This window comes from Falco naumanni, chromosome 1 (assembly GCF_017639655.2).
Source record: "Falco naumanni isolate bFalNau1 chromosome 1, bFalNau1.pat, whole genome shotgun sequence".
Classification (NCBI taxonomy): domain Eukaryota; kingdom Metazoa; phylum Chordata; class Aves; order Falconiformes; family Falconidae; genus Falco; species Falco naumanni.
In genome coordinates this window covers 81300316-81324015 of record NC_054054.1, presented here as the reverse complement: position 1 = coordinate 81324015, position 23700 = coordinate 81300316, and the positions used below count along the sequence as shown (strand labels likewise).

Here is a 23700-nt window from a genome sequence, read left to right as displayed (position 1 = left end):
GCAAAACAAAGCATTTATATTTAGTCAAAAGAACTGAATTTGGATAGTGGCAGTGTTTTCTTTTACAATATTTCCTAATATCAGTATGTAACAAAGTAATTTTGAAATTTTCAAATATTTTGCAGTATTTTCTCTTCAAAAGCAAACAAGATTAATGAAATCTGACTTATATGGTTGCACTGAATTTACAACAATGATGCTAGTTGTACCTTTAATGCACAGCTCAGCTTTCTGAAAAACTGTGACCACATCTTCCTCTCTGCAGTTACATTCTTTCTAAGGAAATCATTTTTTTGACAAAGTTTGTGTCAGAATCAGTAAGACTATTTTTACAAAGGACATGCTGTATTAGGCTTTCCCCTTCCCCCCCCCCCCCTAAACTATATATAATGAGATAAAGTTTAATATGAAGTCCAGAAGACCATGGTAACCTTTGAAGCAGAGCAATGTCGCTAGTATCTCTGAGCCTGCAGAGATTTACAAATAGGCACTGTGGTAAGGCGCACTGGCATGTGGATACCCTGGTACGATGATACAGACTGTCTCAACGGCACAGAATGATGCATTATGAGTGATCACAGGCAAAACTGTCCTTATCACATGGTTGGAAAGAAAATGCTTTTGCTTTAAAGAAACATTTTGAGAGTGGTAAGTGCACATGTATCCATACTAATTTTTTAGCTGATACTTCCTCAGATTAAAAAATTTGCAATGGGCTTCCTGGTCATATATGGGATTAGCAATGCTCGACAGTACTGACACTAAGTCATTGTCTCCAGCAGATATTTGAGAAGGGTCTGGCTCTGACACATTCTGACACAACATGGCTAGCTAGTGTTAGTGTGGGTTTTATTTCTTGTTCTGGCTTTTGCTTCTTTTTCTGTGAAAAGTCACTTCAACTGAATATGAACAATAACAGCAGGTCTACCTACCTTCAGTGGAAAGGCAACTTTCAACCAATTAAATATACCTATAATAAAATTATAAACTGTTGGATCAAACCAAGCAACTTCAGGAGATTTCATTATGTACTGCATGTAAAAGGACCTAGGGAAACAGGTTTATTGGATTCAAGAGTAAATAAAAAGACATGAAATGGAAGAACAAGAAAGCTGACCTCAGAGAATATAAACCCTATATCAAGGTAAAAAATGGTTCAAAAATTTACTTAATAATAGTCTTTATAAAGGTACTCCATGAGGATGATGATTTCATACCATTATTGAAGTCACAGGGGGAAAGAAGATGAGACTTGTCTAGCACCAGAGTCCTGTCACTGCCCTAAGACACTTCCAGACCACACTATTTTTTTTCCTCTGGCTAAGGCTTTTTATTCTAAGTAGTATATTATACAAATATACAAAGCATAATTTGGCTTTCATCAAAATCAAAGGCCAAATTCCTGGACCTAATGGCATTTATCAAGGAGGTCTTTCTTGAGACTATGATGTTTAATATTGCTTAGCTTGTATGCTGCAGACAGACACATGGACTCCTGTGAGAAAACTATCAATTTCTTTTTTGTCAAAAGTGCAGTGAAAGCTGACAGACCCCTATGGGTTACAGAAGGGGTTTTTTAATCTGTTAATAACCTTAAGGTAAGGAAGTTCTCCATGCCACCTGTCCTATACTTCCCAAAAGGAGAGCTGGAGCATGTCTCAGCATTATTGGGAGCAGATACTTTTTGTCCTGACTGTGCACCTCATCTTGGTTCTCACACACCTTCAGATCGGTGGATTTATTTCCCCACCCACCCCCCTTTCCTCAGATGCTTACACTGCTGAGAAGGAAATGGTTTGTCACAGGAGCTTTCAGGCTCCAGGTACAGGGCTATGTGCCTGGAAAGGCTGCAGCCACCAGCAAATACAACGGTAACATGGTTTTCCTTCCATGCTGTGTTGCTGCCTGCTCTCCTGGGCTGGCAGCCTGTCACAGCACTAGCAATTAGTAGCTGCAACAAGGCTTTTACCATCCCATCCCAGGTTAACTTCCATAAGTAGCTCCCACACCTTGCCCCAGCACAGCCATGGATCTCCCACAAGGTTTCAACTGTTCATCTGCTGTCCGGGATGTTGCTTTGTATTCTTCAGGCCAGCCCACCCTGCTTCTTGCCTCTGCTACATCCTTCTCCTTGTCTCTCCTACATCCAGGGCACTCTCTCTCCTCCCTCTGCTTCTTCTCTGTCTCACTTCACCCCAGGCTCCTTTTCCCTCCCCCTTGGAGCTATTTAACTACTCAGCAGAACCAGCCACAGCTGCACCTTGTCCACATCAGCCAACCCACCGCCCCTGAAGCCAGCCCACAGCTGTATATCATCAATAATTAACTTGCCTTCATTCCTTCATAATTCCTTTACAATTCCTCTACAGCAGCCCTGCCCAGGGCTGGCTGTACCCCACCAAGTGCCCTGGCTGCCTGTCCCCCGCAGGGACTGTGCGGCCTGCTGTGACCACAGCTACTCTAGACCTGTGGGAGCCATACCCATCTGTCTCAGCTGCTGTTGCCACAGTGCCATGGAGAACCACAGAGGCTCCAACCTCTTCCCCACAACCTAAATCAATGTCCTCCCATGTCAGCCCGTGCTGGCGCCCCTGCTGCGCTGGCCTGGTGGCTTGGGAGCGGCCTGGCCACACCAGCGCTTCTTCATGGGCATCTGCTGCTTCTCGGCTGAAAGAAGAGGGACAAAGGCCAGCTATTAACAACATTTAATCTTTGACATTTACAAAAAGTCAACTTTGTCAACAATCTTATTTTGTAGAACTGAAAATAACATTTATATCCCTCATGCAAGTCATCATAAGAGTTTTAACATTCATGATACACAAAGACCAGCTGTCTGAGAGGGTTTTTTCCATCTTCTTTTTTATTAATAGAGTGATCACTGTACCAGTACAATCCTTCATCCCTCTAACTCCAGTGGGTAGCTGGCTCTGCAGCTGCCACTTCCTGGTTGTATTTAGCAGATGCTATCAAAACAAAACTCCTACCTTCCCATTAACTTAGATTTTTAGTTACAGAAGGAATTGACCCATAGCAGTTTAGCTGGCCTAAGGACTTGATTAAATGTGCTATTTGAAAATCCATTTTAACGTGCTTTGTTTTCTAGGGAGTGTACCTATCTGTACCTGTATGTACGCCTGTATACTTATGGGAGTGATAAAATGCCATTGGATCCTGTAGTGAGGGACATCTTCCCAAGACACGTTGACATACATGATGGAGACAGCATCACACTGCTAGTCGCTGCTGTGCATGAAGCCCGTAGGAGCATCTGCTGCAGCTCAAACTAGATGAGTCCTACTCAAGAAGCATAGGGTGGAGGGATCCTTGTGTTCAGAATTTATTCTGTTTTTCCTAATGTTCCAGACTGGGAGAACATTGAATGGATGGTCCAGTTCTTTCCTCTCCCACTCACAGAAGTTACTCTTTCTGGAATTGCCTTCTGCCTGATTTCACTTGCTGCTGCTGCTGTCTGCTGCTTCTGTATTCCTTGCTTATACTGGGACAAGTTACACTGGCTGTTGAAGGAAGGTGGCAGGCGGAAAGGTTATTCAACATTTCAGAGGAAAGGCAGAGACATTTTTGAGAAGTCAAAATATAATTCTGATTATTGCTTTATAAATAAAAAGAAAATATACATTCTCCCATCACTGTCCTAAAAAAGATAAGATGGCAGATTTAGATGGCACAGGACTAAAGACGTTCAGTAGCTGTTTTGATTTAATTCTCTATTGCCAAATTACCATTTGTTGTGCTTTAATCAGTGTAAAAAGTAAGGAGCACAGTTACTGATTTCATCCAGGGAAACTGATTGAAATATAAAATCACCAGTGTACAGACTAATCTTTGTGTGCCTCAGAAACTAAAGGAAGGTCTTATTCGCATCCTAGCATGATTCCGTGTGTCATATACAGTAAAAGTGAGTAGAATTTGATCTGAAAAGAGTCATTACTGAATAAACACTAATTTCATATTTAAATAATGTTCCTAAGTGTAGGTGCTAAAAATCATTGACATTCTGAAAACATACAAAGAAAGGAAGGAATAGAAAATATATAGCAAGTAGGAAAGAAGAGAACAATAAATTCAGAAGAAAAAAAAAGCTGGAAATAATATTTCAAGCTGAAACAATGTGACTGCTTTCTTATCCTCTTATACTATGTGGTTACATCACATGGTATAAACAAGGTTAGCTGATATATTACAATGACATGAAAATGTGTAGACATGAATCAAGCATAAACTGATATAACTTCTGTAGAACTACAGCATTTTGTTCTAACTGTGGATTTAGTTCATTTTTCCCTAAGTTTATCTACCAAGACTAGCCATAAATATTTTTAAATTCAACTACTTAAAACTTTTAAACAGCTATTTTAAAATCTATTGTTCCAATATTCTGTATTCTGCACCATTTGTACTCTATAAAATGACATAGTGTAGGTTTTTAGGAGATAATATCTGCAAAATGCAATACTCAGTGTCCAGGAAGAAACTACTAAAGTATGTCACTGGCGAAAACAAAGAACAATGGGTTACTGGGAACTAGGCTTCAGGGAAATACCTTAATGACAGAAGCAAAGATATTACCCACTGGTATTATGTAATAAACTGCTTAGCAGATGATGGCTTGGGGAGAAAAGGTCTCAGAATTGTAACACTGTGATAAAAATAATTTGATGAATCCTCAAAATAAAAGAACTGCTTTCACTTCTAAAGACTAACTAGAAGGGAAGTATCTTGAAGCAAGGAATATACAATAAGACTTCCTCCACACCCATTTATAAAAATAATAACTTTATTTCTCACCCTGGAAAGGCTATGAAAAAAGCCTACTGGATTAGAAATCTTAGTGGAGAAAAGGAAATAATCACTAGCTAGACCTGGGGAGAGCATTTACAGCTTAAAACTCAGGGCAGAGGTTTTGTACATTTACTGCACCCTGAGGGTGAAGGTGCGTTATTAAGTTAGAGTAATCCACATGGGGAAAAAAAAGTATGGGCGAATATATATATATATATACACACACATACACTTTGCATTTGTGCTGCGAAATGTAATATGCATGTGATTTAAACTTGGAAGAAAAAGTACTGGTCTGGCTAGAAAGGAAGGAGAAAAGGAGAGAGGGAAGGGAGATGGAGAAAAGGAGAGAGGGAAGGGAGATAAAGTGTGTGTCTGTGTGTCTGTCTGTGTGTGCCCGCATGCATATGTGCATATTTATTTGAAAGCTGTCCAGCTCTCCAAAGCAAGTGGGTCAGCTGTAATGCAGTGCAGTAAGCTTTTGCTTTTTGGAAAAGGAAAAAGGGCGCTGCCTTTCCATTTTCTTTATCTTTCCACTATCATTTACTTATGTAATGGGGGCTTACTCTAATCAGAAGCATGTTGTATGGTTCAGGGGAGTCATCACTGCAAGAACAAAGGCATAGATAAGTTCAGGCCTGGCTGAAAATTACATAAAATGACAAGCCAGAGTAAAAACTGACTAGGGAAATCAGAGATAGGCTGTACTGGGTAAACACAGTGAGAAGGAAACAATCTAGACAAGAACACCTACCCACAAACCCGTTCCAGGGAATAAGGCAACCGGGGAACCAGCAGCAAAGCACCTTGCAAAGATATTGCAAAGTATAAGTCAAAAAGCTAAGGAAAAATATTTTTCCAATCACACCCAGAAAACAGAAAAAATGTTTAATTCTCTTAGAAAAGAGTCAAAGTTGGCACTGAAATAGTCTCAACAGTTAGTTATTTAGTAAACGGTATGTATTTTATTATAGATTAATGACAGTTAATACTGATATGTCTAAGTAGTTTGTCTTACATTTATTGCTCATTATGTATTCTGTATAATTCCAAAGCACAGATTGCCAATATTTCAGGTAATGAAAATGGTATTCTGGTTTTGTTTCCTATGTGTAACAGATGTAAGAATATTATAATATATCTATACATTTCTGCCCAGTGCAAGAAATACATGCAGCCATAAAACTATCCGTTTACACAAAACACTACTAATCACAGCCAAGTCAGACTAACTAAACTAAACTAATTTAGCTTTTACAGCTATACACGTCAGCAGGCTTGAAAGCCAAACTTGTTTGTTTTATTTTATCTTGGGGCACATAAAATCATTATATTTGGCAGCATGGAATAAGGGACATTAAATCAGCTTTTATGCTGTTGTTAAGAAACCCGTAGAGGATGGGATTCAAGCAGCAGGACATCATACCCAGTAAATGGCATATGCAATATACTAATTTAAAATGTCTATTAGAAATAAGAGTGGCATTAAAATCTGTCACAATGTGGAAAAGGTGAAGAGGCATCCAACTGAAACCAAAAACTAGGATTAGCACTGTCAGTCTGCAAAAAACTCTCCTAGATCTCATCTTAATTCTGATGATGGATCGGGATACTGTAATCGCATCCTGGATCTTTGTATTTTCTTCTGGTTTCATCTCAAAACAGATAGGTATCCCAGGGATGAATTTACTAGAGGAAGAGAGCTGGCTTTTTTCTGTGCCAGATATTTCTGGGAAGTCTCTGGAATGAGTATCCTGATGATGCCTTGAAATAGTGGGCATCACACTTGAAGTCTTTTTACTGTATCTTCTGTGGTGCTTTCTGCCAAAGGCGCAGCTCCATCTGGGGTGTCTGGAGGGCTGCACCTGTGTGCCAGTACTCCTGGTGGGCTGAAGAGTTAGGTTTATCATCTCCTTTTCTTCAAACTTGTTTTCCTTGTTTGACAGTCTGGAACCTATGGTCCTGCAGACGCTGGTGTGACTAGCGGTTAAACACACCAGTGGCAATATATACTGCATGAACAGTAAGGCTATCGTAAAGGCGATTCTGTAGGAATCAGAAGGCCAGGACTCAATGCACAAGAGCCTGTTCTCCAGTGCCTCTACATTCAAAGTTTTGCTGAGGTCCACAATTTTGTGGAAAACTGGCAGAGGGGAGCAAATTGCAAAGCCAAAGGTCCAGATGGTCACTACTAAGAAATAGCCTTGTTTTGCTGTTAGATTGCTAGAAAGGGGATATTTTATCATACGGTACCTGACTGCAGCAATAGATATTAACATCAAAGTTGAAACTAGAACTGATGTGCACTGGAGGAAGGGCATTACATGGCACAGGATAGTGCCAAACATCCACTGGTCAAGCAGGATGGATGTCAGTGTGAAAGGTGAACAAAACAGCACCACCAAGATGTCAGAAAAGGCCAAGTTACCAATGAGAATGTTTATTATTGTCTTCTGCTTGCGCTTTAGCAGAGCTGTTAGTATAAGCAGATTTCCCATAAAGCCAGCCAGACTTATAAGTGTGTACAGCCCAATAAGAAAATACTGTATGTCGTCAACACTACTCTTATAGTCTTCCCAGGCAGAAAAATTCTTTGTAGCAGCAGAGGTATTCTTGGTAAGTGTTCTGTTGTTACGGTCTTTGAATCCTAAATCCATTTTACAGTCCTGCTTAGAATGAGAAAGGCATTAATTAGAATCTGAAGGAAGGATGACACTGCTGTTGATCAGAATGTAAAGGAACATAAATTTACTTTGTATCACCTTAATGCAAATAAATTAATAATGACGTTATTCTACAGTGAGGCAGATCCTGCACAACTTCAGGTCAACATGAATTATATTCCTAGGTTTTATCATGTGGTGTTCAGCACACCTAGGCCTCCTACCCGGCTGCTCACAGGGGACAACAGCAATTTAAGGTTCTGCATTATGACGCTGGCTTTTAACTACGCTTTGCTATAAAACATATTGTCAGCATCTCCGTGAGGGAGCAGTTAGCTACAAAAGCAATCCATTTAGAGTCAGTGAGATTACTCATGTGAATAACAGCTCATTGATATGAGTAAGGAAATTACAGTCACCATCTGGGCATGTGCCTGATCATTACATGACAGCAAATTATAATGAGAGCACCTGAAAATATATGATGTTTTGACATATGCTAACAACTGCAGTAGTATTTCTTACCTTGCTAGTAGAAAACTAACACAAAATAGATGAGAGCTTTCAAAAAGGATCAGTTTATAAGGAGAACCACTGTCAGTTATCCAAGATGGAATTCCTAATGTGGTGCGTATACAAACCATCTTCTATAAAGTGTTGAATATCATATATTAACTGTTGCTCAAGCAGAAGGGAAAACTGCCTAAAAAACATCCGGAGTCACTGGATGTAATACAGAGAGGACAGTGTTAACTGGAAGCAAACCCCACACAGCCATTTGAAAATTTGGGGAACAGCTAATTATTCAGCACAGAAACATCTAACATTAAAACTTACTCAGCATAAAGTTATTCTGTCTACAGAATCTTCATGTACTAGTCTTCATCACAGAAGAAACAGAAGGACAAGGGAATTCAGTTTAAAGCCCGCTTTACCTTAAACACCTGCATGTACTAAATTTTCAAAGTCATAATTCCCCACAGTGTCAATCTCCTGTACAAAACTGCTTAATGTTTAGAACTCTTAGGCGAGAGAAAACAAAAAGATCTAAACAAATCCAAAACATACATAAACTGAGCGGAAGGGTAAACCTGTCAACTGAAAAAGGCAGGGCTCTTCAAGGATGCAGCGATCCACAGCGAGCTGCGTTGTGCTGGCTTCTTCGAAGTGCAGTAATATTATTTGGTTTCCTGAACACGTGTAAATGTGCTCCTTCCTTCACATCACGTGTGTGTTCCTACTGTTGGGTGCCAAAGGGAAACCCAAACCATAAAACAGCCTCAGAAGATTCACTGACTGTGTTTTGATGGAAAGGTCCCTCATGTATGATTAGAAGTACTTATTTTTACAAAATGTGAAGATATTGCAAGTTTTTATGTCTTGCAAATAATGTGCTGGGGAGAGGTGAAAAGAACTAAGTCTTGTCGACTTCTCACAATGTTAAGTTAAAGTGTTTTTTAATAGCTAAAATAGAAGTAAGAATAAAATATGTGAATTTAGATAATCTAAATATTATAATTGTGTGTGCACAAGCAGGATAGCATTAATGCAAATTACTTCTGTTTAATTTTTCCCAGTCTCTAGCGGAATGGTGGAAAACCGTATAACAGACAACAACATTACCTGAGACTACCCTTGCCTCTAGACCAGCTCGAAAGGAGCGGACTAGAGATTCCAATCTCTCTATTTCTATATTGATATTATCAGAGGGGTTTTATTTTGGTGGGCTTCTTTTTATACAACATTTAGCTAAAGAAGTAAATAATTTTTTAACTTAATTTTTCTGAGTTAATTTCTCTGAGTTACTAGTAATCATCTGAAAATTGTATGATCTGCAGACCACAGTGACTTCCAAATCAGCTGAAATTTCTTTCTGTTCTCTAAATGTGACCGAACATAACTTCTGTCTGAGAAAACTACAGCAGGGCTCTGCCCTGGATAAAATACATTCCCCTACCTCGGGATTATGGAATTATGTCCCCGTGATGTCATACCTGTATAATTTTTTTCCATTCCCCTATCTCAGGATTATGGAATTATGTCATACCTGTATCATTTTTCCCCTTTGTTCAACATGGAAGAATGATGAGTTTTGCTACGACTGATGCTTTTGCAGATTTCAGTGTGCACGCATCTGTGATCTGCAGGCTCTCTTTTGATTCATGAAAGCTGTTTCAACTGTACATTGCATTTAAATATGAAATATTATCTGCCTAATATTCTCAGGGTGAACATTCTGTTACCTTTGCAGTACTACATTTATCCTAGCTGAGTAGTAGGTAGGAGAAACCTTTGTATGTAACTGAGGAGTTAATAATGAAAAAGCCATTAGTGTAATTCTGGACAATTTCCTTTTTGTTTGGACACCTTCTTTTTCCTGTTTATATCTTGCAGAGATTAAGAGACCATTACTAGCTGAGCATTGCATTGCCTGATAGCAGGTTTGATACCAATCAGGAGTTATTTGAGAAAGGGAAGTGAAACTTTACTCAAGAGCTAAATCTGTACAGATCTTGCTTACTTACCAACCAGTCATTGACTGAGAAGAGGAAGACTAATAAGAGAGAAGGAAATCCAGTGCCATCCTGAGATTCAAAAAAACCTCAAAAACTCTTACAATGCTCTCAAAGCGGCGATGACTCCGAAGGAATGAACTTTTCATTACGTGTGCCTACATAAGTAAACCTGTGTTAAGAGGGATCGTTCTGTGTGGTCTCTTGTTTTACCTGATACTAGATTGAAGGCCTGACCTGTAAAAGGAGACAAACTGCAGATGTTCTTTCTCTCTCAGATACTCGGAGATTAGGATTGCTCTTAGTGCATCTGTTTTCAGTAACAGTTATATTCGCACACATGGTGATATCTGTCATAATGAGTAGTAACAATGCACACCAATGCTTAAGTTATATTAGCAGCTACGTTAAGTGTGAAAGTTGTGTCGATCCATGTACCAAAACTGCAGTTTCCTCCCGAGACTTTTTGATGGTATTTGCTGTCATTGAAAAGGCTGATCTTAGGCCACAGGTTCATCAGTGCATGGGAAAAAGCAGGCACCTCTACTGGTAGAAAGGACTCTCTGTCAAGTTAGTCCACTCCATTTCCAATGAGACCATAGACTCTTTATGTGCTTAGTTTTACTCAATGGATTCTATGAAGAGAATTGAAAAGAATCTGACAGTGTCGCTGTTATTTTCTACTACCACTTTCAGTTTCGGGTGACTAAAAGTGAAAAGGAAGAGACTTTTACATCAGATGACCTACAATCATTTTTTCTTCTAGAAATTTATATTCCACACAGGTAATGCTAAGATTAGGGCCAAGGAACTAAGTTTTATGTGTTGTTATACTGGAACATGTTTATTAAATTAATGTTTACCGAGTTCTTCTTAGAAGTTTAGTTGAAATGTTGTTGCAAGGTTCTGTGGATTTCTACACCTCCGTGTAAAGCTCTTGCAGTATGACTTTAGCAGAGTTGTTTATTGTGTTTTTAATAGAATGCTTCAAAAACAAAAAAAGTGAATATGCTGGTTTTGCTGAAGTAGACTTATTTTGTTGAGACACGTTATTATTGAAGGAGCCTAGCAGAAGCACCTCTGAAATCCAGCACGGGCTGCCCAGCCCCATCCCCCCTGTGCTATGGCTGCCTTCTGCCTTGGGTGAGAGCTGAGAAGGTGCCATCTCCTCTGCCACATGTCCCGATTTCCATGAGGAAGGAGCAATGGAAGAAGGCACAACAGGCTCGGGTCAGGCCCAGGCTGGACCCTCAGACTTTTCAGTGCACTGCAGCTACTTCTGCACCATCTCCCTGTAGTCACAGTTTCAGTGACAGACAGAGAGGGAGGGAGACAGACTATAATCTGCTGCTTTCAACAGGTGAACTTCTGTCAGCACAGCAGTTCCTCTGCAAAATGCCCAAAGAAAATTTTATTTTCATTTTGGATGTGTGAAATGAAAGCAGACTTTTCCTGCAAAATTTAAAAGAATTGCCAAGCGGATCTCTTGCTCTCAGAGCTTCCTCTCCTGCTCATAAGGATCCAGTTGCCCTCTTAGCGTGAGGGCCACTGGCAGTAAAGATGCAAAGAAAAGCGTTCCTCCCAGATCACCGATCTTCAGTCCCCAAACTCCTATTAGCATATCACTGATCTCACAGGGCTGTGTGCACTTACTGGCATTTATCTTCCTGCTTTAACAGCTGCTTCTGTTTTTGAAGATTCTCTCTCCCTTTTGTCAGTTGGTGAATCCCAGCATGGCATGCGGCTGTAGCTTTCAGGAAAATGCAGATTCCTAAAAAGCCCATTGTCAGAAATAAAATTAAACAATATATCCTCTTTATAGAACATTCTCCTCATATTTGAGGTATATTTCTAAACTGAATGCACCACAGTGCCAGGGTGCCCTTGCGCCTGCTTTCAAGATCAAATGTAATCAATTTGAAGGTACCTGATGGCGATTTTCTAGCTGTCAGCTCCACAAGTTGGATCCCTTTCATCTCCTGTATCAATCAGCCAAGCACATGAGGTGCCCTTTCTGTATGCCTGGTCTGCGTACGCTCCCCGAGACTGTGCTCAGCTACAGCCCTGGGAGCTCACACCCCACAAGCTTTAAGAGGGTTTGTTTAGGTCTCCTGTAGTTTCAGTGGGATGCTCGAGGCGGGGCCTAGGCGGCATGGGGCTGGGGGGACTGCCGTTTCAGGGCAGGACCCAAGGTGGGTCTGAATATTTACTGTAAGAATCAAATGAATGCAGTTAACATTAAATACAAAGAGTATTTGTGGTTACCTTTCACAGCAAAATGTATTTTATGACAGCTGATGTACATGATCTTGATTTCAAGGAACACTTCTTTAAGTCACACTCATTTATGTCATACCTCGGCATGACTCTGATTACTGTGATTCTTATTTTCACCAAAATCATGCTTCAGAGCTTTCAGTTGCCATTGATCTAAGGCCTGAGCATGTCAGGGAGAACTTAAACCATTATTCAGGTTTAGCTGAGTTAAAGTTACCACATAACCTAGAATATGCTAGTTTAGTATGTTTAAAATCTTATAGTTAATCTCATAATTTCACTTAAAGCTATCATTTAAAATTCATAAACCATAATTTAGGAGAGCAAATAGGCTAGATAGTTCTCTTTCTCTGTAGATTTAAAGTGAAATTTTCAAGAACACAAGAGTTAGGCAGGCAATCATCATCCTCTGAAGGCAATTGTTCTTTCAGAAAATGTTCCTTCTGTTAGATGTGATACTTACATTAAGGTTTATTCATGGATAAGAGCTTATGTTCTGCAATATTAATACCTATTAAGTTAACACTGGCTGGTCCCTGAATAGTCTAGACAGTTCAATCTGTGTAAAAGGACAATAAATCTTTACAGCTGTGAATGATTTACGGTCTTAGGAGACATTTTTCTACCTTAAAAAGAAATAAAGACAAACACATACAGGGAGAAAGCAAAGTATTAAAATTCCCTAAAAAATACTGCCTTTCTGCCTCCATAATACCAGAGTGGTATCAGGATGGTACAGAAAAAGTCAGAGGAAGTCTTTAAACTTCTACACTGTTATAATGAGTTGACATGGTGGGCTGTAACTGCCTGACCCCCTAAGCACAAGGAAAGCACTGAGCAACATTGCTACTACCCGAGTGAGGATGCCCTCACATCATCAACGGCTGAGATAACGTTGAGCCAAAACCTGAAAGCCCTGAAGGGTCGCACATTCACAGCGTGAGCTGCAGATGCAGTGCTGCCGCTGCTGCTGCAGGTGTTCTGGCTCGCTGTATGCGAGGGCAAAAACTCCTCCGAGAACCTGAGAGCATTCCAAAGGTTGAGGTTACTTCAGGAGTCCAAAAAAAGGGATTTTTGTGCACGTTAACGGTATGCCTCTCTACGTGCTTAACTACAAGAGGAATTGCAACATTATACTGCAAAAGCAAGAGCCAAGTATTTCTCCAGCTCCAAGGAAATGCGGTCCGATGCAATGAGGCAGAAGAGACAACTTGAGGTGCACGGCTGCCTGCTGTGCCAGGGAGCGCAGCTGCGGTGCCTTGCGACGGCAAAATCCCAGCCCAGCCCAACCCAACCAGGCGTGATCGGTATTTTCGCCCCCCGGCACCTCGCCCGGGAGCCGCTCTGGGCTGCGCGCCCCGCACCACCCCGCACCGCGCCGCGCCGCCGGGAGCCCCGCTGCTGGGCCCAGGGGCAGCGGGGCCGGGCCCGCGGGACCCAAACCCCCCAGGCTGAAGCGAAACGCCGCCACCTCCGCGCCCGCACTGGCGGGGCGCTGCCCCGCGCAGACTTGCGCGTCCGCCCCGCGGGGAGCGGTGTGGAGCCCGTCCGGCCGAGGGGCTGCCTGCGCGGCGGCTGCGCGCCCCGCGGAGCGTTACCTGCGCGCATCTCCCGGCGGCGGCGGCGCCTCGGTCTTCCGCGGCAGCGGGCGGAGACGGCCGCGGTGCGCAGCGGGTGCGCAGCGCCAGGCAGAGCGGGCAGCCCCGGGCGCGCTCATGGCTCCGGGCCGGGCCGCGCTGCGGGGGGGCGCGGCGGCTGCCCGGGAGCGGGGCGGGGCGCGCATCGCCGCGGTTTGGCGGCGCACCTTACGCGGGCGCGGTGGGGCGGCCACTATCGCTGCGGGTCTGGGGCTGGCGGGGCTGTGCTCCCGAAGGCTGCGTCGGGCGGTACCTGGCGCCCCTATTTGAGCGCTGCACCGGGCGGCAGTTAGAGTTTCCATGGAAATAACGAGCCCGTACACAGCCCCCGCGCCCGCGGTATTTAAGGGACGCTCCCAGCTTCCCACCGGGAATCCGGGCGCAGCGTTTTGCGGTGGCAGCGCGCTGCGTGCCCCGGGCCCTGCGCGCACAGTCAGGCAGGCGCGGAGCCCTGAGCCCGGCGCTGGCCAGCGGGGCAGGGTTGGGGGGCGCCTGGCCACGCTGCCCAAACACCCTTGAATCTCTGCCATGGTTTCAGAACAGGTGGGAGGTGGTGGATTTCCCCCAGCAGTTTCCTTTTCTGAGTTGAGTAACCCACTTCCTACCAGGGCAAATATCGGAAGGGTGGTTTTAATTTCATCTGGGCCATCAGTGGGAAGGCAGGGTGGTTTTTTAAGTGAGCAATACTTCAATGCGTAAAAATTGTTGGGTAAGTCAGCACAAAGCGTGAAAAGACAAATTCTGCTGTTCTTGCCAGCTGCTGCCTTGTAGCACAAGAAGAGTCATTGATCATAGTCCAATTATAGGGCTGCTGGAGAATGGAGTGACATGCAGGTCTCAGGGAGCACAAGTGACAGAATCTGACACAAAAACATAATGATTTTACCATTTGCCGAGGCACTCCTCCGACAGTTGATATTACCAGCCCTGCAGAAAAGCTGTCAGTGTAATTAGCCCATGAAAGACACTTCCACACAAAGACAAAACAGCTGGATCAATCATATTGTAAAATAACTTTTTAAAAGTCCAGTTAGGTTCCTTATTTAGCTTAGGTTAAAACCCACTCATTTTAGGGTAAATGATCGAAGAACAATTAGCCTTAATCCTCAGCGTTTGAGGCCAGGATGGTGAGGAAGATCACATCCCATCTTCTTTCGCCAGCTTCTGCATTATTCACCACCCACTGCTGGTGAATCATGGCGTGTGCAAGCGGAGCACTGGGAGCTGCGAGGTGGAAGTGACGTGCCAATCCATCTCGTTGTTTTAAGACAGCTTTCCCGTTAGTCATAGCAGAGAACAGAATTCGTCCTTTTCAGGCCTGAGCAACTGTTCTTAGCATTTTTGACCATCTTCCCACCTAACATTGATGGCTTTGAAGCTTTTCACGCAAATATTTGACCTGAAGATAGAAACCCACTTTGGTTCTAACCTGCCATGGGGGTGATTTAAGATCATCTCCCAGGGCACCAGTTTACCTGGAATGCCCCTTGTTCCAGGAGAGCTTCCAACATTGCTGGCCCCACTGCGTGAAGTGGAAGCTCACTCCTGGGAAGAGCAAAGTTTTAGAGACACTGTATCTTTCTGTGAAAACTTCTGGCTGCAGCAGACCAACTTGTCTTTAAAAAAATATCTAAATTTGCTGGCAGAGCCCACAGATGGGAAATTATGGTTTCTTGCATTGCACAGCTATGATTTATGTGGGATGCCATTATACCTTCTTAAAGGTACGATCAGCCTACCTCCATGTTGACTTTGTTTCTAAGGCAGGCAGGCACATTCTAGATTCCCAAACAGCCTCCAGAAATTACATGCTGCTTAGCACCAGCAGTCAGTAAGACAGGTGTTCCTTCCTCAAAGTAATTTTCTCTAAGAATAAAATAGCATACTTGTTTTGTTCGTCGTCTTATTCCAGGAGTGCTCATCAACCAGTAATGTACTTGCAGGTGTGGGTTTGTTTGTTTGTTTGTTTGTTTGTTTTCCCCCTGGACCTGTAAATAACATCAGATTTTTCTCAGCTGTATTTGGACAATTCACCGCTAATACTCGGGCACATCAGAGGTGATTACTATTCAGACCATTATCATATTTTCCTTCTCACTGTGTGTGTACCTCTGTCTTGCCAGTAATACTACTGAATAATAGAACAGATGATCTAGAGATAGGAAAGGTACTGACATTAGAGCTATCGAATGTCAGGACTGACAACAGATAATAGTACAAGTTCGCTAGAAACCAGCCTCCATAGGGTTGTTGAAGCCATAAGAGGAGTCCTCGAGGAATTAAGAGATAGTAATGATGGAAGATACCCGTTCTGGAGGAGCTGGGGAAGAAAAATGGGGCATCGGAGAGAGAAGACTGGGATTCCTGAGTCAGAAAGGCACAACAGAAAATACAGGAGAAAACTCTGTGCTTATATGAATACAAATTAATTTTGGCATGTTTCTTACCACATTCTGGAAAGTATAGTTTTTGGGAGTATCATCCCAATATCTTGGAAGATTTAGCCTCTAAAGGCTAACTGTGAAAGACCCATGAAGACTCAAAGCTCCAATGGAAGTCAGTAAGAACTGACAAATGCCACAAAAAATAAAGGTCTAAGCCACCTAATGTACAAATTCCACAGAATGCAGTCAATCATCCTGAGTCAAAACGTGCCATGAGTCAAAGTCTAATGTTGTGGTAAAGTCTGCTACAGAGGGAGCACCTATCCATGGACAAAACAGTTTAAAAAGGTAGGACATAGCTACTACAGAGTTTGAGGCATTTTGTGATATAGACATAAAGCATTTCTGTTGGTCAAAATTTTTCACACCCATCAACGAAACTGTTCATCCCCCACAAAAATTTTATTAAAATACTATCACAAAGTACTATTAAAAATACCAGTAACATCTAGTAATGTACTGATGTTCATTACTAGAAAATGAAAACAATAAAAAGTAAAGTTAAAAAAACCTTCAGAGAGTCTTTCTATTCATTTCCATAGTGGTGACTTCAGTTTGTTTTACATACAGTAGAAACCACAAACAACTCTCATGATATTCCTTCACTTGGTGGATTTTAAGTTTTACAGAGGCATTGCATTGCCTGAACACATGACAATATATTGTAATGGAAGTGAGCGCCCCATTTTGATATCTTTTCCATTTTTGAGAGTTACAGTGAGAGAGAATTTTGATGGGTTGATCTCTTGGCATATTTTTTTCCATGTGTTTCTTAAAAATATCTTGTTCCCTTCTCAGTGCTTTTCCTTCAAAGGAATTCTGTATTCTTTTACTCAGTGTTCTATTTCTTTAGTTGAGATACTTGTGCTCTGTTTATTGTAATTATTCTCTTTTTGCAATGTCATGCCTTCACACAAATAAACATACACACACAAGCAAACAGTCTTCCAGTCCCGGGTGCCTTTGATGCACTGAAAATATTTACTCCATGCAAGAGGATAATCTTTAACATGGTAGCTATGTTGCTGCTCCAGTGTTCTCATGTCCTAACAGTGGTCATCAACAGAATAAGAGTTACCGAGGAATTATTTGACATCTCTGTAAGCTTTGTGCTCCAGCTGGAGACGCTCGACTTAGTGTTGAGACTGGAGATGCGCAGAACAGCTAGGAACTGCTGATGCCCGAGTTTCCTACAGAACATACCTGATGCTATGTGGCATTACTGCACATGTGTTTCATGTAGTTATAATAGAAAGAGTTTAAAAAGAGCCTGTCTCTGTACATTAGAGTGATTATTTATTAGTGTGTTTTAGTGCTCACATGTATGTGAAGTGCTTCAGAGAAGACTGATACAGCTCCAACAGATTCAGTCATCTTAGGCAGGCACACACACAACAGTGTAGCAGAGCAGGAAGCTTGCAGTAAGACTCGGGTTATAGCACGTGTGTATATATGCACATATGTATAGCGTACATGTTTGAAAGACTCAGTGACTGAGGCGGCCCTTTCCATTGCTCCACCTCACTGCTCAAAGCCTGACCTTGCATCCAGCTGCAGTGTGGATAACTCCCTATCTGCTGCCATCACTTTGAGTTCAGGTCACTGAGAGACACATAGTTCTATGTTTGATCTCTTGTAGGTAATTACTATATTTACATAGTATAAAAGAGGTATTGTGAGGCTTGTTTCACCTGCGTTTATATGACATTTGAAACTCTTGTATTTACTAACAATTGAAACCTGAAGTATTATGAATCATTTAATTTACTGCTGAAATGAAGATCCTAATGAAAAAATGGAGGAGAAAAAGATCATACCTATCTGAAACTTTGGAAGTTTCTGTGGCAGAAACAATGGCATTTCTGTGTTTGAATTTTGCTGGGTTAGCAGATGAATGCCTCTGTCATAGGTCAATCTATTAAAAATGGAGTAGGATGGTGAGAAACAAAGTTAAACGAACACACCCCCCTTCTTCGAGGCTCAGCCTCACTCCTTCCTTCTGACTGTCTGCACTCTCATGATGCTGGGCAGCACAGGAGGACAGGAGTGGGAGTTGCAGTCAGTTCATCACACGTTGTCTCTGCTGCTCCTTCCTCCTCGTGCTGCTCCCCTGTTCCAGTGCGGGGTCCCTCTCACGGGATACAGTCCTTCATGAACTGTTACAATGTGAGTCCTTCCCACAGGCTGCAGTTCTCCAAGAGCTGCTCCAGCATGGGTTCCTTCCGTGGGCTCAGCCCTTCAGGCACAGCCAGCTCCAGCGTGGTCCCCCACAGGGTCATAAGTCCTGCCAGCAACCCTGCCCCAGTGAGGGCTCCTTTCTCCACAGACCACAGCAAGGGTATCTGCCCCACCATGGTCCTCCATGGGCCACAGGGGCACAACTTGTGTCACCATGGTTCCTACCACAGGCTGCAGGGGAATCTGTGCTCTGGCAGCTGGAGCACCTCCTCCCCCTCCTTCTTCACTGACCTGGGTGTCTGAAGAGCTGGCTCTCTCTCATTTTCCTCACTCTTCTCTCTCACAACTGGTACACGACATTTTTTACCCTTTCTTAAATATGTTATCACAGAGGCACCACCAGCATTACTGATAGGTTCTGCTTTGGCCAGTGGTGGGTCCATTTTGGACTCAGATGAAAATGACTCTGTCCCACATGGGGGCAGCTCCTGGTGTCCTCTCACAGAAGCCACGCCTGCAGCCCACACGCTACCTACACCTTGTCATGTAAACTTAAGCCTTGTATTCTGAACTGGTCCAAAAAAATGCATCTCTGCTCTGGATACCTGTTGGCAGACTACTACAATTCTGTGTTACAGAATTCTTATTTTAATTTTTAACATAGACATCTTGCCCATATGGGTAGGAGTGTTACAGGTGAGATCATCCTGGCATAAAAAAAGACTTTTTCCTTGCCTAGCAATACATCTATTGCCCTTAGAAATCTCTATATCAGACAATAATTCTCTTATTTTGTAATGTGGATGGATCCTTCCATGTTCATAGCAATAAGAGGCCTCAGTTGTACGTGGCCTAGAGTGTCACTGCTTCAGAGACAAATATGCTTTTTATGTGACCTTCAGCATAACCCCACCTTTGAGTATACCCACCTTTGCTCTGCTCAGAGACTGGTGCATGTTAAAGACCCGTGTATGACTGAAGTTTTCAAGAGGCATTACATACGGCCTGCGCTTACCGTCTGGCTGCTGCCGCAAAATGTCAGCGGTGCCTCAGCTGCTGGTTTATAGCAGCCTTCAGGTACGCCTGCACCTCCCTTTCTCATGCCAGGGACTGAAGTTACAATGCAGTTGAGCCTTGCTCCTGGAAACACAGCGTAAATATCAACCTCAGCGCTGGGTTCTGGAACCTTCCCATGAGGCTCATTTTGCAAAAAACGTTACAATCATTTATTGTGTGCAACTAATTTTTTAGCTGTAATTAACAGGGTTGACTCACCTGAGTGTTATTCATGATGTAACAGTGTTGCCATATACAAGGAGTATGCCTGAAGGTAAGGATGTAAGAGCATGTAACTCCTTACATTTGAAAAATTCATCTGGAGCCTTGGAAGAGTTGCAGTACTTCTGTTTCCCAAGAAATCCAAACTCCTAATACAGTCTGCAGGGTTTTTTCAGGGCATTTTCAAGGTGCTGCTTAAGTTTATCTGGGTAGCTTCTCTTGGACTTCCAAATGTACTGTTTTTTTAATAAAATTTTCCATTTTCTTTTTCATGAATTTGTTCAGTGAACAGTAAACTCCTCCTATAGCTGGTAACATTTTGCAGAACTACTCATGCTACCTGCTTTAAAAAAAAAAAAAAAAAAAAAAAAAAAAAAGTCATGTTGCTGGAAACTTGAGTTTTCAAAAGAAGTAGAAGAGCTGGCCAAGACAACAGCCACCACCTGTCCAGTTCTGCACTTCACTGAGATTCGTGCTTTATTTTCAGGGGTCCGTTTTCCTTCCAGCTCCCTGTAAATCTCCCACTGCTCTGTATGAACCTGCAGCAATGCCTTCCATTTTCCATAGTTCATACAGGATGGTGAACCACTTGGCTGGGAAGAAACAGAAAAATACCCACAAGGGCCACAGTGACAGCTGTATTTTTTTGAGGTTCGATTCTTCATTGACTTCATTTATTTTTAAAATAGTTTATTACTTCCAGCTGAACAAAAAAATAGCAAGAACAGCAACCTGAGAATTGTTGTTAATCCAGTCACTCTTCATGATAAGCACAGAGCAGAAGCTAGTTGTACTGCTTTAAAAAGCCAAATTCGAACTTTGTAACTTGCTCCTTAAACTTAAAACCGTCTCCTCGCCCCCTTTCCAGCAAAGCCATTCCATCTTTACTGTGGCCACAAGATGGCAATAAGTTGCAGACAAAATGCTGAAACGGCCAGGCAGCGGTGTGAAACTCCTTCCTGAGCTCTTCCCTTCGCTCTCCCCCTCCCTTTTTGTTTCAATATTTAATTGCACTTATTTCGGAATTACTAGGCAACTCACCCCCAGATGTGTAATTTAAAGGTGATGTGCTTGCAGTGAGATTTTCAGGCTCTGCTCAGCAGAGCACCATCATGTGATGCCGGGTGAGGTGGAGTTGGGCTTTAAGGGGGAGTCTCCAGCCCTCCTCAGCAATCTCCAGGCTCCCAGCCGCAGGAATACCGGAGGATCCTTCCCCTTTCCCAGCCTCCAGAGCCACCCCGAGCAGCTCACAGCCGGGCAGCGCAGCTGCAAGGTGAGTTCCCCTGCGGTGGCTTTGCTGGGGCTGTGGGGGGCTGTGTGCCTGTTGGGCTGGTGGCTGCTCCCCCGGGTGCCGGTGGCAGAGCCCCGGGCAGGGCAGGCTCCGCGTGGACTCGCCAGTGGCTGGCGGCCCATCTGCTTGGGCTGGCAGCGTTTGGTGCTGCCTTTTGACAGCTCCGGTAGCTTTACGGTGCATTGCGAGCCACCTTCTGCCACCCTCTCTGGCTGTCGCTGCGAAACTTTTGACCAAGATCATCCTGGAGAGTCGGAAGGGGATGTGGGGTGGGGGAGACCGTGCGACCACCCAGAGGGGTCTGCAGAGCTGAGGGCTTCCCCCACCCCAAGCCAGCACCCAGGATGGGGAGCTGGTGGGGCAGGGCACAGGGAACAGTGCAGCTGTCCATGAGATACGACTTCATCCCCCCCAATGTCTGGTCCATCCTGGGGAGGTGGGCAGGGAGGAAGGACTGCTTGTCGCTTGCCAGCAGCGCTGTTCCTCAGCTCGTTCCCGGCTGTGCTCTTAGGTTGCATCTCTGGTATGGGGGGAGGCGAGGGAAGAAGGAGCAGTGACATTTTCTGGTTTTGAGTGCTGTTTAATAAATAAGCAGGAGGAGAGCTTGGCTAAGGGAAAGGGAAACCCAAGAAACCGGAACCTTGGCCACCTTGTTGCTGGATGCAGTTTGGTCCCAGCTGGTGAAAAACCTGCCCCGTTCTCTGCTTGCAGGACATGGCCTCTGCCCACTTTGCTCCTGCCATCACCCTCTCAAGTCCCAGGGCTGGACTGCCCACCTCATGCTGTATGAGTGCCCGTGGTGATTGTTATTAAATCCACATGGTGATTTTTGGGCTGGGGTAGTCATACTGTTGGAATTGAGGAGTCCTGGCTCTCCACATCACCCCACACACTGGCCCTTTGGGTAAAGCACCTACTTCTGGCTCTGGCTGAAGCAACGATTCAAGAGGCCCTGGGGGTGAGAAGTTCTGTATAGGACCCTAAAACAGACTTTGTGGACTAGGGAGACCTGATAAAATTAGTTAGCAGAGGCAGCAGGCCTGAGAGCTAACGCACACATACATGCCTAGCTAGCTTGAAAATTAGAGTAGCCAAACCTCAGACAGAGATGCCTTTTGTCCAAACCCAGTGATGTTAATTTGCCGGTAAGATGTCACTCAGAGGCAAGCTACATCACTTGTCGTGGTTTTATGTAGCTGTGGGGTGATTATAAAGAGCAGCAGAGCCAGCTGAGGTGAGCTCACGATGGCAGTGAGAAGGCATGGCATGGGCATGGGCATCCTTTGGCTGACCCTCAGGAGGAGCTGGAGTTGCAAGCCCAGCCCGCACACGCTGCCCGGTGAGGAGGCAGCCCCAGTGCTGCTCCCCAGCGTGTGGCTGGTTAAAGGGGTGTCTGCCACCAGTAACAGACAGAGGTGATTCTGCTGCGAAGACTGAGGTGGCACTGAGATTTATATCAACCATCACTGAAGACCAAATGCTTACCCATTTGGGGTTACTGTTAATGAAGTATGTTTTAGTGGGCAGTGTTTTTACAGCTTTTCTGATAAGTGCCATATGGAGCTGGGTTTGAAACCCACTTGTGTGAATTAGACGTGGCATTACTTTCATTACGATAACCTAGGGTTAAGTGAGGAATAAATTTAGCTCATGGGAGAGTGGGAAAAGGGAAAGTTCCAGACTGAGTGCAGCTGCCGCTAATGGTGAGTTGGAATAAAGGTGTGTCAGGTTATTTGATTTTTCTTTCTTTTTTTTTCCCTTTCTTTCTTTTTTTCTTCTTTCTCCTGAACACACATGCCTGAGTTTCTCTGATTTTAAAATCCAAGGCCCCTTGCAAAGGGGTCAGTTATTTAGGCATGCCTATTTGTGCTGCATGGCTAAAGAAATTTTCTGCAATGTTTAAATTTTGCTAATTTTTGTCTTCTTTTTTGTTCTTATTTTCTTTTCCTTTCTTTTTTCTTTTTTCTTTTTTCTTCCCGCCCCCCCCCCCCCCCCCCCCCTCCCCCTGTACAACACTGCTAGCTGAGATTAAGGTGTTCCGAGTTTCTGACTTGCCTTTGACTCAGTGCCAGAGCTGCTGCGGGCACTCGGCCGCTCGAACATAAGGTGTGTGTACTGGGGAAAAAAGCACGCAGCGGTTTTGGGAGTTGTTTTTCCTCCTCTCACGTTATTCAGAGGTGGTTCCCTCCCGCCGCCCGCCTCGGTGTGACGGTGTGACGGCTGGATGTAACTCCCCTCAGAGCAGCTAGCGACCTTTGCAGGTTAAACTTGTAAAAAAGGTGGAAACCGCCAGGGCTGCACGGACGGGAGGCGGAAAGTGCTTCTCGGCTCGTTACTGCGCGTAACCCGGGAGGGCAGGGCCGCGTGCCCCCCAGACCCCAGGTCTGATCCCGTTTTACGCCGCTGCCCCCGCTGGCTGCAGCCGCTCCCGCCCCGGGCCGTGCCCCCGCGGGCTGTCCCGGCCGCCGGGCCGGCAATGCGCACCCGCGGAGCGGGGCGAAGCGGGGGGGCGCGGAGCGGAGCGGGGGGGTGCGGAGCGGAGCGGGGCGGGCGGTCCCGGGGCGCTCGCTGCCCCGCGGGAGGCGGTGGCGCCGCGGCTGTGCGGCCGGGGCTGGC

At 44.1% G+C, this 23700-nt stretch overlaps 1 protein-coding gene across 1 annotated transcript; it reads right to left on the bottom strand.

Moving 5' to 3' along the window:
- Positions 1-5750: 5750 nt before the first annotated feature.
- On the bottom strand, positions 5751-12096 carry NPY5R (neuropeptide Y receptor Y5). The gene is made up of 2 exons (XM_040582402.1): positions 11633-12096; positions 5751-7472 (listed from the first exon to the last, which is right to left on the bottom strand). The coding sequence occupies exons 1-2, from the start codon at positions 11636-11638 to the stop codon at positions 6132-6134; spliced, it is 1347 nt and encodes a 448-aa protein (XP_040438336.1). The 5' UTR covers positions 11639-12096; the 3' UTR covers positions 5751-6131.
- Positions 12097-23700: the final 11604 nt, after the last annotated feature.